Source organism: Arabidopsis lyrata (genome assembly GCF_000004255.2).
Source record: "Arabidopsis lyrata subsp. lyrata unplaced genomic scaffold ARALYscaffold_4, whole genome shotgun sequence".
In the NCBI taxonomy this organism is placed as follows: Eukaryota; Viridiplantae; Streptophyta; class Magnoliopsida; order Brassicales; family Brassicaceae; genus Arabidopsis; species Arabidopsis lyrata.
In genome coordinates, this window is record NW_003302552.1 from 14,032,283 (window position 1) to 14,046,023 (window position 13,741).

The window sequence follows — 13,741 nt, forward strand, 5'->3', positions numbered from 1 at the left end:
CAAGAGTCAAGGACAGACACTAGAGTCTGTTAGAATTTATTTGCCTAGGCCTGTGTTTTCACATGGTCAACTATATTGGCAATCTCTCGAGTGACGTCAAAATCACGTATGAAGATTCTTGTATCCAACATTTTAATTGGTAAATAGGTTTATGGATAGAGAGAGTGAAGAAGGGAAAGAGATGAGAAGAAGAGCTTGTGACCTCACTGAAATCAGTCGAGGAGCTGTTGCGAAAAGCGGTTCGTCTAATGTTAACATCGATGCTTTCGTTAGGCATGTTACTAATACGAATTAAGGCTCAATGAGGTTTTGTTGTTTCAATATAACTTCAGGCTCAATGACATGTTCACTAAATCATATATATATATATATATATATATATATATATATATATATATATGCATATTGTATAAGAATGACTAGAAACAACCACCAAATTAAAGCTAACTCAATTTCTTACCATATGTCAAAATTTATATGAATTCTAATGGTGGGAAAGCTCCCCCTTCTACTTAATATTCAGATGCTTATGCATTATATGCTTCATCATTTTGCTTGCTTGTAATCTAAATGATGCTTTCTCTTTAATCAAACCCAAGACGTCACAAAATACCCAAAACACATCAAAATCACATGAAGACTCAAAAGATACAAGGAAAAAAAGGGAAAACAAAATTGAAGTAAATATTAAAAAAAAAAAAATTAACGGGATTATATACCAAGACTTATTTATTAATATTCACGAAATGATCATACATCTTATTTTTACAACTAGATTGTCTCTGTCAACTTTTCAACTAGATTATTATTCTGCTAATTATAAACAGAATGATTTGCCATGTGTTGTTTTCATAAACAGTCTGTTTCTTGGGATTATGTTTTGTTTCTTTAAAAAGTACACCGGTCACTTGATAATCAGCAAAAACAACTTGAAAAAGCAGTAGACACAATCATATAAAACCTTATGGCCTAAAACAATTTGATCACGTTTGTTATAAAAGTTGGCGTTGAAACCAAAACATATTCTCTGCAGCTTTCTCAGTCCTCAGTTCCTCACCCACAAGTCACAGTAACCAGAAGCACACATTTCACATCCTATGAATCCCATCAAACCTCCGCCACTCGGAGCCCGCCACGTGGTGGCCATGCCTTGGCCAGGAAGAGGCCACATCAACCCAATGTTGAACCTCTGCAAACGCCTCGTCCGGCGAGACCCAAACCTCATTGTCACATTCGTCGTCACCGAAGAATGGTTCGGTTTAATCGGGTCCGACCCGAAACCTAACCGGATCCACTTCGCCACTCTCCCCAACCTCATCCCTTCCGAGCTTGTCCGGGCCAACGACTTCATCGGCTTCGTCGACGCCGTCCTCACCAGATTAGAGCAGCCGTTCGAGCAGCTTCTTGACCGTCTAAACTCTCCGCCTCCCGCCGCAATCATCGCCGACACTTACATCATTTGGGCAGTGCGGGTCGGAACAAAAAGGAATATTCCGGTGGCTTCTTTCTGGACTACGTCGGCCACGATTCTGTCCCTCTTCATTCATACCGATCTTCTCGCAAGTCACGGTCATTTTCCGGTCGAACTTTCAGGTAGCAAAGTTCCCATTTTTGTTGATAAAAATCGTAAATTTCAATCCTTTTTACCATAATTCTTGATTCTTGAATCTGGGTTTGTTTCTAGAATCAAAACTAGAAGAAATCGTTGATTACATCCCCGGTTTATCTCCGACAAGACTCCGTGACTTGCAGATCTTTCACGGCTATAGTTACCAAGTCTTCAATATATTTAAAAAGTCTTTCGGTGAGCTCTCCAAAGCTAAGTATCTTCTCTTCCCTTCTGCTTATGAGCTTGAACCAAAAGCCATTGACTTTTTCACTTCCAAGTTTGACTTCCCGGTTTACTCCACCGGTCCGTTAATACCCTTTGAAGAACTATCCGTTGGAAACGAGGATATAGAACTTGATTACATTAAGTGGCTTGATGAGCAACCGGAAAGCTCTGTTCTTTACATATCTCAGGGGAGTTTTCTTTCGGTCTCTGATGCTCAGATGGAGGAGATAGTGGTAGGAGTGAGAGAGAGTGGAGTCCGGTTTCTTTGGGTGGCTCGTGGGGGTGAGTTGAAGCTTAAGGTGGCTCTTGAAGGTAGCTTGGGTGTTGTTGTGAGCTGGTGTGATCAGCTTCGTGTGTTGTGTCACGTGGCTGTAGGCGGGTTTTGGACGCATTGCGGGTTTAACTCGACTTTGGAAGGGATATATTCGGGTGTACCGATGCTTACATTTCCTGTTTTTTGGGATCAGTTTCTGAATGCGAAGATGATTGTTGAGGAGTGGAGGGTCGGAATGAGAATCGAGAACAGAATCGAGAGCAAGAAGCAGACAGAGTTGTTGATAGTGAGTGATGAGATCAAGGGATTGGTAAAAGAGTTTATGGATGGAAAGAGTGAAGAAGGGAAAGAGATGAGAAGAAGGACTTGTGATCTCAGTGAGATATGTCGAGGAGCGGTTGCGGAAACCGGTTCCTCTGATGCTAACATCGACGCTTTCCTTAAAGATATTACCAAGATCGTCTGAGTTCTATTGTTGTTAATGATTAGGGTCTATTAGTATTCGTGTAAGTTTGTAAAAGATTCAAACTTTGTAACGAGATTTAAGATTGTTTGTACTTTGTAGAACTCTTCTTTATAAGTTTCATTTGATAGACTCTTTGGTAGAGCTTAACTTTGTGTGTGCCTAATTTTTGTTTGACTTAGAAAATGATTTGTGAGGAGATAGATATGGTTTAATTTTTGTTTCGGCTGTTGAATATATATGGTCCAACGATGGTCTACTATATATTGTGTAAGAATGCATGCCGAAACATAGAAAATAATGTATAACTAAGGTTCCAGTGTATAACTATAGTAAGATGTGTATTGCTTTTAGATGTGACTTGAGTTATGTGTTAGTATAAGATATTACTATAGATTTTTATATATCTTGGATTCTCTGTTAAGATACTCTTGTAATCTATCTATAACCTAACATTATGTTTGTTATTGTAATTAGCAACCGAACTCTTTCGACCTAGTGATCCTAAAAGATCTTTTGGTTGTCCACTAGGTTTAAAAACGTTGCCTTCTCACCAAACTAACTCAAAACATTACTAAGTCCTTTGAAACTTATGTCCTCATTTCGCTTCATGATTGAATAGTTCAAAGAAAAAAACCTAAACATTTGATTTTTGATCATATCTTTGATGAAAAGTAACACCATATATTCACTTCTTTGGTGATTATTGTGGCTCTTTTTGGAGGATCCTTTGGAAGGGTCCACAACTTCGGCGACTCGATGGGTTAAGATAATCAAGGTTTGGTTCCTCCACCGCTTGAATCACCAATCTCTTCGTCCTCCTCCTATTATCCTTCGCGGTCTTTGTTGGCTAACACAAAGAATATTGAATATCTCTTATGGATCTCATTGTTGCCTCCTCCTACTGACTAGGAGATGGGTCCATCACCTTCTTACAACGTTGCTTCAGTCTCTCAGCGTGTTTGGATCGGCTTAACTTGCCTTCCTTTAGTTTGCCTTCTAGTCTTGCTTTGATGTCTCCAACGTGCTTTGTTGTCTTTTAAGTTTAGATTAATTTGATGCATTACGTTTATGCGTTTTCCCTTCATATAAAAAAATGTTTATGCGTTTTCGTTTCGTCTTTATATCAGTGTTCGTCTCTACATGACATCGCTAAATTAAACACCCAAATATTTTGCCATTGTGGAGTTTTTGATGATTTGCTCAATATATAATCTATAATATCTAACAATAAATCTAGGTTGGTTGGTTACCGAGGTTTTCATTGAGATTTTTTCAAGATTTTATTTGGTTAGTTAGAGAAATACTCCAATTCTGCATAATATTCTAAAAGCTGATCTTGCTAGGAATGATCTTCACACATCTCAATATTTTATCAACCAATTAGTTTACATATTTTGCAGGGAAATTGATGGGTCAATAAATTTAATATTTCACTTGATGTTAATGCCTTACGACATGTTTTCATTTGGGTTTTTCGTTTTTTTTTTTTTTTATAATAATTTTCGGTTTTTAATAACGATATTTATTTATAATAATATAAATTTCGTCAGCTTAGTTTTCAGAGATAATTTTTTTTTAGCTTGTGTAGTTTTGGTTTGGTTCATATAAAAATATATGATTTTTTTAAAAGTTCGCTTAAATTAAAGTAGGATTATTTTTATTTTTTTGGTAAAAAAACAAGGCAAAAAAAAAGGATATTTTTACATGGGGAAAAAGATGTTAAAGCCCACGAGACAAGACAGAGATTTCTCCAATGCTCTGTCTTTAGTTTAACCGCCGCCTCCTCTCTCTGGTCGGAGAAATTTCCAGATTTGGTATTTCTCCAATCTTCTCGGAACCCTAATTCAACAAACCTCTCCTTCAGATTCCTCTTCTCCTAAATCTCCCTAAAGCTCAAACCTTTTCTCTCAATCCTAAACAATGGCAACAGAAGCAACAACAACAACCAAATTCCCAGAATCCGATCTCCGTCCAATCCCACAACCACCGGATTTTCATCCCGCAATCATCGTTCCAGCTCAAAACACCACTCTTAAATTCTGGCAGCTAATGGTCGCCGGTTCAATCGCTGGCTCAGTCGAACACATGGCTATGTTTCCAGTAGATACAGTCAAAACCCATATGCAAGCTCTTCGTTCATGTCCGATTAAACCAATCGGAATCCGTCAAGCTTTCCGTTCAATTATCAAAACCGATGGACCATCGGCTTTGTATAGAGGTATTTGGGCTATGGGACTTGGTGCTGGACCAGCTCATGCTGTTTATTTCTCGTTTTATGAAGTTTCTAAGAAGTTTTTATCCGGTGGAAACCCGAATAACTCAGCCGCACACGCGATTTCGGGTGTTTTCGCTACGATATCTAGTGATGCTGTTTTTACTCCAATGGATATGGTTAAGCAGAGGTTGCAAATTGGGAATGGGACTTATAAGGGTGTTTGGGATTGTATTAAGAGGGTTATGCGTGAGGAAGGGTTTGGTGCTTTTTACGCTTCGTATAGAACTACGGTGTTGATGAATGCTCCGTTTACCGCTGTTCATTTCACTACTTATGAGGCGGTTAAGAGGGGATTGAGGGATATGTTGCCTGAGCATGCTGGTGGAGAAGAGGATGAGGAAGGTTGGTTGATTTATGCTACTGCTGGAGCTGCGGCGGGTGGGTTGGCTGCTGCTGTAACTACTCCGCTTGATGTTGTCAAGACGCAATTGCAGTGTCAGGTGATTGAATTCTCTAAAGCTTCTGACTTTAAGTATCTGATAGCCAATGTGATTATAGATTGGCCAAGCTACTTTAACTTGAATGGAGAAATATATCTTCTGTTCTTCTCTTTGGATAGTTTCGATATCAACACTATGATTTAATAGGTAAAATGTAGATTGCATCAAACATTGTTAGAATTGTGGTCATGACTCATGAAACTTAATATTACTGAATTTACATGTAAAAGTCGCATGCTTTGGTCTTGTGTGGCATAGATATTACTGAATTTAGGGGCTATGTTTCTATATGTGTGGTGTCAGTTATCAGTTGAAATATGTAGAAAAGACCAAAGAAATATCAGCTCTAGGTTTAGAATACCTTGGCCAGTAGCGATTTCATAGGATTCAGGTTGTATTGGTTGTTCTGAGAATTTTGTTTCTGGTGATGTTTCAGGGTGTGTGTGGTTGTGACCGTTTCAAGAGCGGTTCAATAAGCGATGTGTTCCGTACAATAGTGAAGAAAGATGGTTATAGAGGACTTGCTAGAGGATGGCTACCAAGAATGCTCTTCCATGCTCCAGCAGCTGCGATCTGCTGGTCCACTTATGAAACAGTCAAATCATTCTTTCAAGATCTCAACGGCGCAGCTTGAAAAGACACAAACAAACATGCGTCTGGCTTAATTCGCTTGCCTGATTCAGGTGATTGATTCTTAAAAGAGCTAGCTACTGGTTGGTTAGTGTTAACACTAGCTCTTAGAGAGATCTCTGTTTGTATAATTATTTGTTTTCACGTAATAATGTTGTCAGATTAGAGTTACAACAACCCCAAGGCCTTTTTTCTTAACAGAGAAATTTTGTATTTTTATTTGCTTTCATGAGAAAATACTATAAAGAGATAGATGAGCTTAAAGAGTGTCCATTCACAAGGTCAAGGATAAAGATTCGATTCTTATTGTTTGAATTACCATTTATCACTTTCTTTGATAAGATCTCCAAAACAAGGAGAAAAAGAACAAGTTTCTTACAAGGACTTGTACAAAAAGAATGAACAGAAGATCATATAAAGTTATAAACTTTATCAAGAACAAAGTGACTCATGAGCTAACAACTTTGGCAACGATCACAGTGACATCATCAAGCTTCCCTCCTACAATTTTCAGAACCAGAGATCAACTCAGAAACTAGTCTTGCTTAGCATAATATGTCAGGATCATGCATCAACATTGTTGTTTATTTACCTGTAAGCTTCTTTCCTAGTACCTTCTTCCAGAGAGGAACATCAAACCCCTGTTATATTGAAGCATATACGTGGATTCAGATATAATTTGCGTGAGCGGGCAAATTCATTCTTAGATCTTGTTACAATCTTACCTTGGCTCTTGCTTCTAATGCATACGGAGACTCAAACTCTGTATCTCTTGAATGGCTACTCGCCACTTCAGCTAATAATCTCGCTGTAATAGTCAAACAAAACAAACCATGTCATTTCTAAACTTTAGATTATATATCAAGAGAGATGGTATATACATCTACATACATGAAATTGCAACATCTGTATGCTTGGTCACTATCGAAATGATCTCATGATCAAACACATTATCGAAAAGCCCATCTGAACCCATCACGATCACGTCTCCCTTCTGTACTTCCACTATGCTAAACTGCTTGAATTGCAAAAGAATGTTGAAGAGGTACAATTATAACACAAATCATGCAAGAGTGGTAAAGAGTAATTCACCGATGCATCTAGAAAAGTTTGAGCAGAGCCCTCCGAGCTTAATTGGTAAGGACAGTCAAAATAGTGCTCTTGTGGAGTAGTGGCAAAAATGATCTGACCTGAAAATGAGAATGAAAGAAGAAGATCTTTTTCAAAGGCTGAACATGAAACAAGAACCTAGCATCTTAAGGTTATATAAGGATAAGAAACGAAAACCTTCACGAAGAAGCTTAAGTCCACAGTCACCAACATTGCCGATTTTGAGAATACCCACTTCCTCAAGCATAGCTAGAATACTGCTTTCATCAATAACCGGGACATCAAGCTATCCAAAAAGGGAACAAAAACCAACCTTTGAAGAGAATAACAATTAGAAAAAAAAATCATTAAAATCTCACTCACATTGTGGCAGAACCTCTGGAAGTAGTTGCGGTATGAGCTTTGTCAATGAGGAAACCAGGATCATATCTGACCTGTTCCAAATTTAAAGCAATCACTCAAAAGATAAAAACTAACACTTGCAGTGATATTTCATAACTTACCTCTTCATCATCAACTAAACGAGAAGCATTAGCCATGAGTTCTTTAGAGAACAAGGAAGGATCAACATCTTGTTCAGCCCAACTGAGACAAAAAGATACAAACTTTATCAACATTAAGAGAAACCCATAAAGAAACTCAAAAGTTAGCATAAGTAAAAGCTAAAGCCTTACCCGGAGACACCATCTGCAACAGCCATGACTCCTCCTCTATAACTACTCACAAAGAAAGCATCTTCTCCACCTTTCTCTACCTATCAATTTCGACACTAGATGTCGATTTTTAATTGCATAAATATTCTCTAAGCAAATTCCAATTCATTACATCCAAAGAAGAAAAACAGAGACTTTGGTCTGGTGTTACCTTATCTGGATGAGGGATTGCGTGAATTCCGACAGATAAAGAGAGTTCAGGCCTAAAGGAAAATGCAAACATATTTGACAAATGACTTCTCAGTTTCGAGCTTCGTAAAAACTCGAAAATAGTACTTTAAGGGAAAAGAAAGAGCAGAGACCGAAGTGGTTGGTGTTCTGATGGAACACAGAGACAGAGGAAGTCAACGCGACTAGGATTTGGAAGATTCGGATGTGAGAGACGAAGCGATGGTCTTGCGTGAGGAACCATCATTCTCGTCACTGGAATCGCCATTTCCTGCAATGGTTTGCTCTCTTTCACTCTCTTTCAATCCTGTGGTTGTGTGGTACTCTCTATGTGAAGGTTATTTATATGTAAGATATAATTATATAATTGCAAGTGTTACAATCAACAAGCACCAGTGGTCTAGTGGTAGAATAATACCCTGCCACGGTACAGACCCGGGTTCGATTCCCGGCTGGTGCAATTGAGCTGTGATGATATTGGCTTCAGCGTTGGTTGGGTCATCAGTTGAGATTTGCCACACCTCTGAGCTCTTCTTTTTTTTGTGGAAAACTAATTTCTTAAGTAAGAGTCACATTCGATAAACATTCTTTGTATTCTATACTCTATGAGCAAAGGAACCATATATGTTTAATATCATATTTAATTACTTCCACATCTTTCTATTCTACTATAAGTTTCTTATGTTTGTTATTTTTGAATAGTGGTGCCTCCAATAAATTTCTTATCAAAATTTTAATATTTGAATGTATAAATCTATATTTCTTCATGGTGATGGTGATGAGAAATGATGAGAAATGGATCTTAAAAGAACAGAAAAATGTTACTATTGAGACGAAGAAGAGATAAAATTTTAGTTTTAATTTTTTTCGATAGTCTCAATTATGAGATTTTAGAAAGTAGATAAAAATAAAGAAGACAAAAATAAAAGTGGTTGTGAGAACTAAAAAAACAAAATAATATCAAAAAGTCTTATTGGAGGAAGAAAAAAACAAAAGTGAAGGCTCTAAAATGTAGCTAAAGCCTTGACAGTCTAAACCCCAATGACCCCTTAAACAAGGGTGCCACAAAGTAAACTGTTTAAAGATGTAACATGAACCCAACTTCCACCGGCTAGTAATGTTCATGTTTGTCACTATCCTTTTTATGAAATTTTCATTGGAACTGTAACTATATTCCTCAAATTCATAAGAGAAGATCAAGTACATAATTTACCATAGAAGATACAATACACATACATGTTGAAACATTTGAAAAACAAGAATTTTGACATGTAGAAACTGATTAACCTTGTATCATTAGGAACTAAGTAAAATCACCATCCAATAATTACGCGTTAAGACCAAAACCATAAAACATGATTGGAAACAAGATCACATGATTAGCATAGCATAAAACCTTCGACCACCAAACAACATACAAGTATATAAACCTTACCTATATAAATCAATAAGCACCAGTGGTCTAGTGGTAGAATAGTACCCTGCCACGGTACAGACCCGGGTTCGATTCCCGGCTGGTGCAATAAGTAGTATGTGAGCAATGATGAAAATATCTTGAGCTGTGGTGATGAATCTTCGGATATGATATAAACCTCGCTTTAACCTGAGCTCATTCCATTCTTTTTTTTTGTTTGGGTCAACAATACTCACAAGTCACAAACTTGAGATTTTGTTAACTGAAACTAAAAAGATATCTCAATACATATATCATGTAAAGTGTCACATAAATATTCCATACAAAACTTTGAATTCCAAACTACTGAAGCACTAGAGAGATTCCACAGACATACGTTTTAAATTTACTTATTATTAGTGATTCTCAACTCAAATACATGTGAACAAAAAGCTACCAAGACTCTCAAGCACTGATGTTTTCGACACTTGCGCTTTTATCTACTCTCTTGAATATCCCTGCAATTACCTGGTATTTGAAATGCCACAAAACACACAACTTAGAAGAAGAATAAACATCAATCTATAAAGGATTTACGAGGCTAGAAAAAATACCTTTCCAGGTCCCAATTCATAGCTGCTTTTAAGTCCTTTGGATAAGAGAGTCTTTACTGTTGTCTCCCATTGGACTGGAGATGTCACCTGTGGTTTCAACATTTGAATCTTTTTTTTTATATTTGTGTCGCCAAAATAAAATTAATTCACATAGCTCTCTGAGTATTGACTTTAGTACCTGGCGTGCAAGTATCTTCTTGATCGTGTCTGGATCTGCATGAGGCTGTGCATCGACATTGGATATCACTGGGATCCTCGGACTTCTGATCTCTGTTGCTGCCAATGCTGCTTCTAATCTCGTGACTGCTGGTTCCATGAAACTAGTGTGGAATGCACCCGCAACAGCTAGACGCACCTACAGAGCCAATCGACAACCAATTATGTCTCTGTTAGCCTCAAGGAGACAGCATAACATAAGATAATGGAATTAGAGAGAGAGGATACCGTCATTCGGGCTTTGAATGACTTAGCTTTGGCTTCAACAACTTCGATTCCTTTAAGACCTCCAGATACGGCGTAATTACCCTGTAATAGCAGACCTCTTAATGGGATGTGAAAATGATTTTATACAAGTCTAAAATGCACAAGTTTCATGGAGGACATATATACCGGACATAAATAATTTGCGATCTGAACTTTGTCAGCTTCATCTACTTCCTGATTTGCTGCATCACACAACTGCTGAACCTTTTCTGAGTCCAACCCTATGATACTAACCATGGCACTCTTAGCAGCATCTGCCGCAGCCTGAAAGGCATTTCATTAAGAACAAAGTTACCAAACAGCAGTTCAAAGTTCTAATAAGGTCACTACGACGTTCAACCATCACGAAATCTTACCTGCATGGCTTCTCCTCTAAGTTTTACAAGCTTCAGCCCGTCCTCGAAGCTTGAAAGTAAAAACAGTAACAGAGAAAAAAAGAAAAATAGGAGAGGTTATGGTGCACATACAAATGGAACAAAGTAAAATTTATTTCTCAAATAATCTGAAAGTTTGAGATTTGTTACTACCATCTTTCAGTTAAGGATATTGATTCAGCAGTTAAACAAACCGAAATGATAAAACGGCTTTCGAATGACTTATTTACTAGCAAACGGATGGAAAAACTCGTAGCCTAAATAAAGTAATCAAAGCCTGATATTTTGAGCTTCAATTTTCCTAATTTTTGTATCTTTTAGACATGAGTTGATGTTGTATGATTTACTAACCTGAAGGCTCCAGCAAATGCCAGAGCAGTGTACTCTCCCAAACTGAGACCGCAAGTCACATCAACTGAGTTAATTATTTGTTCTCCGCCTTCACGAACACGGAGCAATTCCACTGCTGCTAAACTTGTGACATAAATAGCAGGCTGAGAAAATGATAGACCAAGAACTTAGAGACCATACCAAAATGTACATACATGAATATCATATTATAGACTCAGTTCTGCTAGATATACGTAACAAGAACAGTAATCTTGAGGCATCCCGAACCAAAATTGCAAAAATGAGATTGAAAGAAAACAGGGGAACAGAAAGATACCTGGCTTATGACCGTAGAATCAAGCTTCTCTTTTGGTCCATTAACACAAATATCCAAAAGATCATACCTGAAGAAAGCCACCATATAGTTTATTCAATCACTAAGTGAACAAAACCAAACAAAAAGGTTCCAACTTTCAACAAAGAAACATACCCTAAGATATCATTAGCTTTCTTATACAACTCTCCAGCTGCTGCAACACTCTGAGCCTCTTTCCCCATTCCTACTGCTTGAGCTCCCTGAGATAGCAAATTCATCTGAATTTTGTCAGCATTATATCTAAAACTGAAACAAATTCTGAGAGATTACAAGCAAAGAATATGACTTTATGATCAAGAGCCTACATTATAATGACAATCACATCAATCAGATCAAAATTAGCAAACTTTTCAATCTGGGCAAGTCAAAATTTCCTAAATTGAGACGAAATCATCAAACTTTCTTCCATCAGAGTCCACATTTTCATTGTTCTGATTGATAACATTGCGCTACGATTCAAATCCAGTTCCAGTAACCGGAAGTTACCTGACCGGGAAAGAGAAAAGCAGAGGTGGGTTTGTAATCAGCGAAAAAAGAATCATGAACAGTAGTAGACTGAGATCCAGCGGAGACACTCATTGAAACCCTAGATCGGTTGAGATTCTTGGCGGCGAAGCAAAAGGAGGCATTTTTAGAGCCGGGGAGATTGTTGAGAGATACGGAAGGGAGGAGCAAGGAAGAGGAGGCGGCGGTGGCCATGGGGGAGAGAGGAGGGCGCAGGATAAGAAAATGAGACCGAGAAGTGCGTAGGATAGTATGGTGAAGCAGTGAACGCATTCAGAGAAGTAACAGAAGTAACCCTTTTTAAAAAAGCTTTAGCGGAGTTAACGAAGATGATGATGATGGTAGATGGTGGAAGTTGAGTTATTAGACCAACCGTTTTTGTTTTTCTTTTAGATCCCAAAAAAAAAAAATTACATTTTACTTGCAATTTTTTTTTTCGGTAATGGAAAATACATCAAATGTTTATTTTTATTTTATTGTGGAGAAACTAAGGTTGTGCAAGAATACACAATTGTGTACTCGTTTCGAGTGAGCTAAAAGATTATTGTAAATCAATTATTCGCATCTTTATGAATATAGTTGATCGTAAAAATGGAGTCCAATAATGAGTACATCCCAAAAATGTAAGAGTACCTACACAATATCAAGTCCTAGTTCTAATCATAGTAGTGTAAATATCTTTGTAGTAATTCAACTTGGGATCAGTAAAGCTTATTGTCGATTGGACTGGATACCACTCGTGTAAGTATATAATCCACTTTTTGTTTGAAAAAGATTATGAAGAGATTTTGTGATGTTTGGATCACTTGGATAGTTGGATTATGTCAAGCCTTTTGATTATTTAGTTCAAAGGTAAATTTTTATTAGGATTCGATATAGAAAAGTGTTTTTTTTTTTTTTTTATTCTTAACAGAATATGGGTTGGGCACAAAGCAAATACTTGCTAATTTTCTTGTGATTCGTTTTGTCCCGTTCAAGTAATTGACTTTTGGACTTGATACTTATTTCATCTGAAGCAATTATTTGCTCTAGCAAGTACTCGGTCAAAATCTGATTACTTGCAAGTAACTTGACCCGTCTTGTCACTCGCCAAATAAATTGATTCAACTTATTATTTGTAAGATACTTGCTACTTGAACTAAAATCCTTGAATATAAAAACAATCTCATACAATGTAAATCTCAAAACATTCAAAGTTCTAATCTTTGTTTATTTTTTCAATTTTGGTTTTTGTAAGGTATAAACTAGAAATATATAAATTCAAATAACTTATTAAACCTTATTTTATATCAAAGCAAGTAACGGGTAGAACAAGCCCGATAATAAATTTTATTTTAAAACTTGATACTTGACTTTTACTTACAAGTAATAAATTTTTAGTACTTGTCACACGACTTACCAACGAAAAGTACATGTTTTTCTAAGACGAGTACATGACAAACAACGAGTATCTATACCCAGTCATGTATATCCATAAAAATTGATCAAAACTATGTCATTAGATTCTATTATAGTTCAACATGGTACAACTACGTTTCATCGAGATGTCCCAAAACACCACCAAACTTATGGGCTTATGGTAGTTGTAGTCAAATTTACTTATGTCGAGCATGACGGAAATATACACCTTGGGATCCTTGTCAGAGAAAGTCTTTGAGAATTTTTGGAGAGCCTGGTGAAAAAACTCCTATATTATGTAAGGAGTTAAACATATATGCAATTCATGGATCTCCAAAATGTTTTTGTCTAGTTTACTG

General features: G+C 37.0%; 4 protein-coding genes and 2 non-coding genes across 11 annotated transcripts; 4 read left to right on the plus strand and 2 right to left on the minus strand.

Annotated features, from left to right (window-relative positions):
• Positions 1–947: 947 nt before the first annotated feature.
• LOC9315323 (UDP-glycosyltransferase 87A1) lies at positions 948–2,721 on the plus strand. The gene is made up of 2 exons (XM_002879210.2): positions 948–1,593; positions 1,685–2,721. Exons 1-2 carry the CDS (start codon positions 1,098–1,100, stop codon positions 2,572–2,574), a joined length of 1,386 nt encoding a protein of 461 aa, XP_002879256.2. The 5' UTR covers positions 948–1,097; the 3' UTR covers positions 2,575–2,721.
• A 1,568-nt stretch (positions 2,722–4,289) lies between these two features.
• Positions 4,290–6,183, plus strand: LOC9315324 (mitoferrin). The gene is made up of 2 exons (XM_002879211.2): positions 4,290–5,289; positions 5,726–6,183. Exons 1-2 carry the CDS (start codon positions 4,495–4,497, stop codon positions 5,921–5,923), a joined length of 993 nt encoding a protein of 330 aa, XP_002879257.1. The 5' UTR covers positions 4,290–4,494; the 3' UTR covers positions 5,924–6,183.
• LOC9315325 (probable protein phosphatase 2C 26) lies at positions 6,176–8,291 on the minus strand. Of its 6 annotated transcripts, none has more exons than XM_021028775.1 (11): positions 8,045–8,291; positions 7,894–7,945; positions 7,704–7,798; positions 7,533–7,614; positions 7,393–7,463; positions 7,207–7,286; positions 7,012–7,109; positions 6,811–6,934; positions 6,645–6,727; positions 6,512–6,560; positions 6,176–6,420 (listed from the first exon to the last, which is right to left on the minus strand). In XM_021028775.1, the coding sequence occupies exons 3-11, from the start codon at positions 7,727–7,729 to the stop codon at positions 6,368–6,370; spliced, it is 666 nt and encodes a 221-aa protein (XP_020884434.1). In that variant the 5' UTR covers positions 7,730–7,798; positions 7,894–7,945; positions 8,045–8,291; the 3' UTR covers positions 6,176–6,367. The 6 variants fall into 6 exon arrangements, with proteins under 6 accessions (XP_020884434.1, XP_020884433.1, XP_020884436.1 ...); XM_021028774.1 differs by having other exon boundaries at positions 7,704–7,783; positions 8,045–8,194; XM_021028777.1 differs by lacking the exons at positions 7,894–7,945; positions 8,045–8,291 and having other exon boundaries at positions 7,207–7,278; positions 7,704–7,726.
• Positions 8,292–8,299: 8 nt separating this feature from the next.
• TRNAG-GCC lies at positions 8,300–8,370 on the plus strand. Its single transcript has one exon. It is a non-coding gene; the product is annotated as a tRNA-Gly (tRNA).
• A 991-nt stretch (positions 8,371–9,361) lies between these two features.
• On the plus strand, positions 9,362–9,432 carry TRNAG-GCC. The gene has a single exon. It is a non-coding gene; the product is annotated as a tRNA-Gly (tRNA).
• A 155-nt stretch (positions 9,433–9,587) lies between these two features.
• LOC9317156 (malonyl CoA-acyl carrier protein transacylase) lies at positions 9,588–12,336 on the minus strand. Its single transcript, XM_002881043.2, has 10 exons — positions 11,967–12,336; positions 11,595–11,680; positions 11,442–11,508; positions 11,126–11,268; positions 10,757–10,805; positions 10,527–10,664; positions 10,362–10,442; positions 10,096–10,272; positions 9,918–10,004; positions 9,588–9,831 (listed from the first exon to the last, which is right to left on the minus strand). Exons 1-10 carry the CDS (start codon positions 12,255–12,257, stop codon positions 9,769–9,771), a joined length of 1,182 nt encoding a protein of 393 aa, XP_002881089.2. The 5' UTR covers positions 12,258–12,336; the 3' UTR covers positions 9,588–9,768.
• Between the last annotated feature and the right edge of the window lie 1,405 nt (positions 12,337–13,741).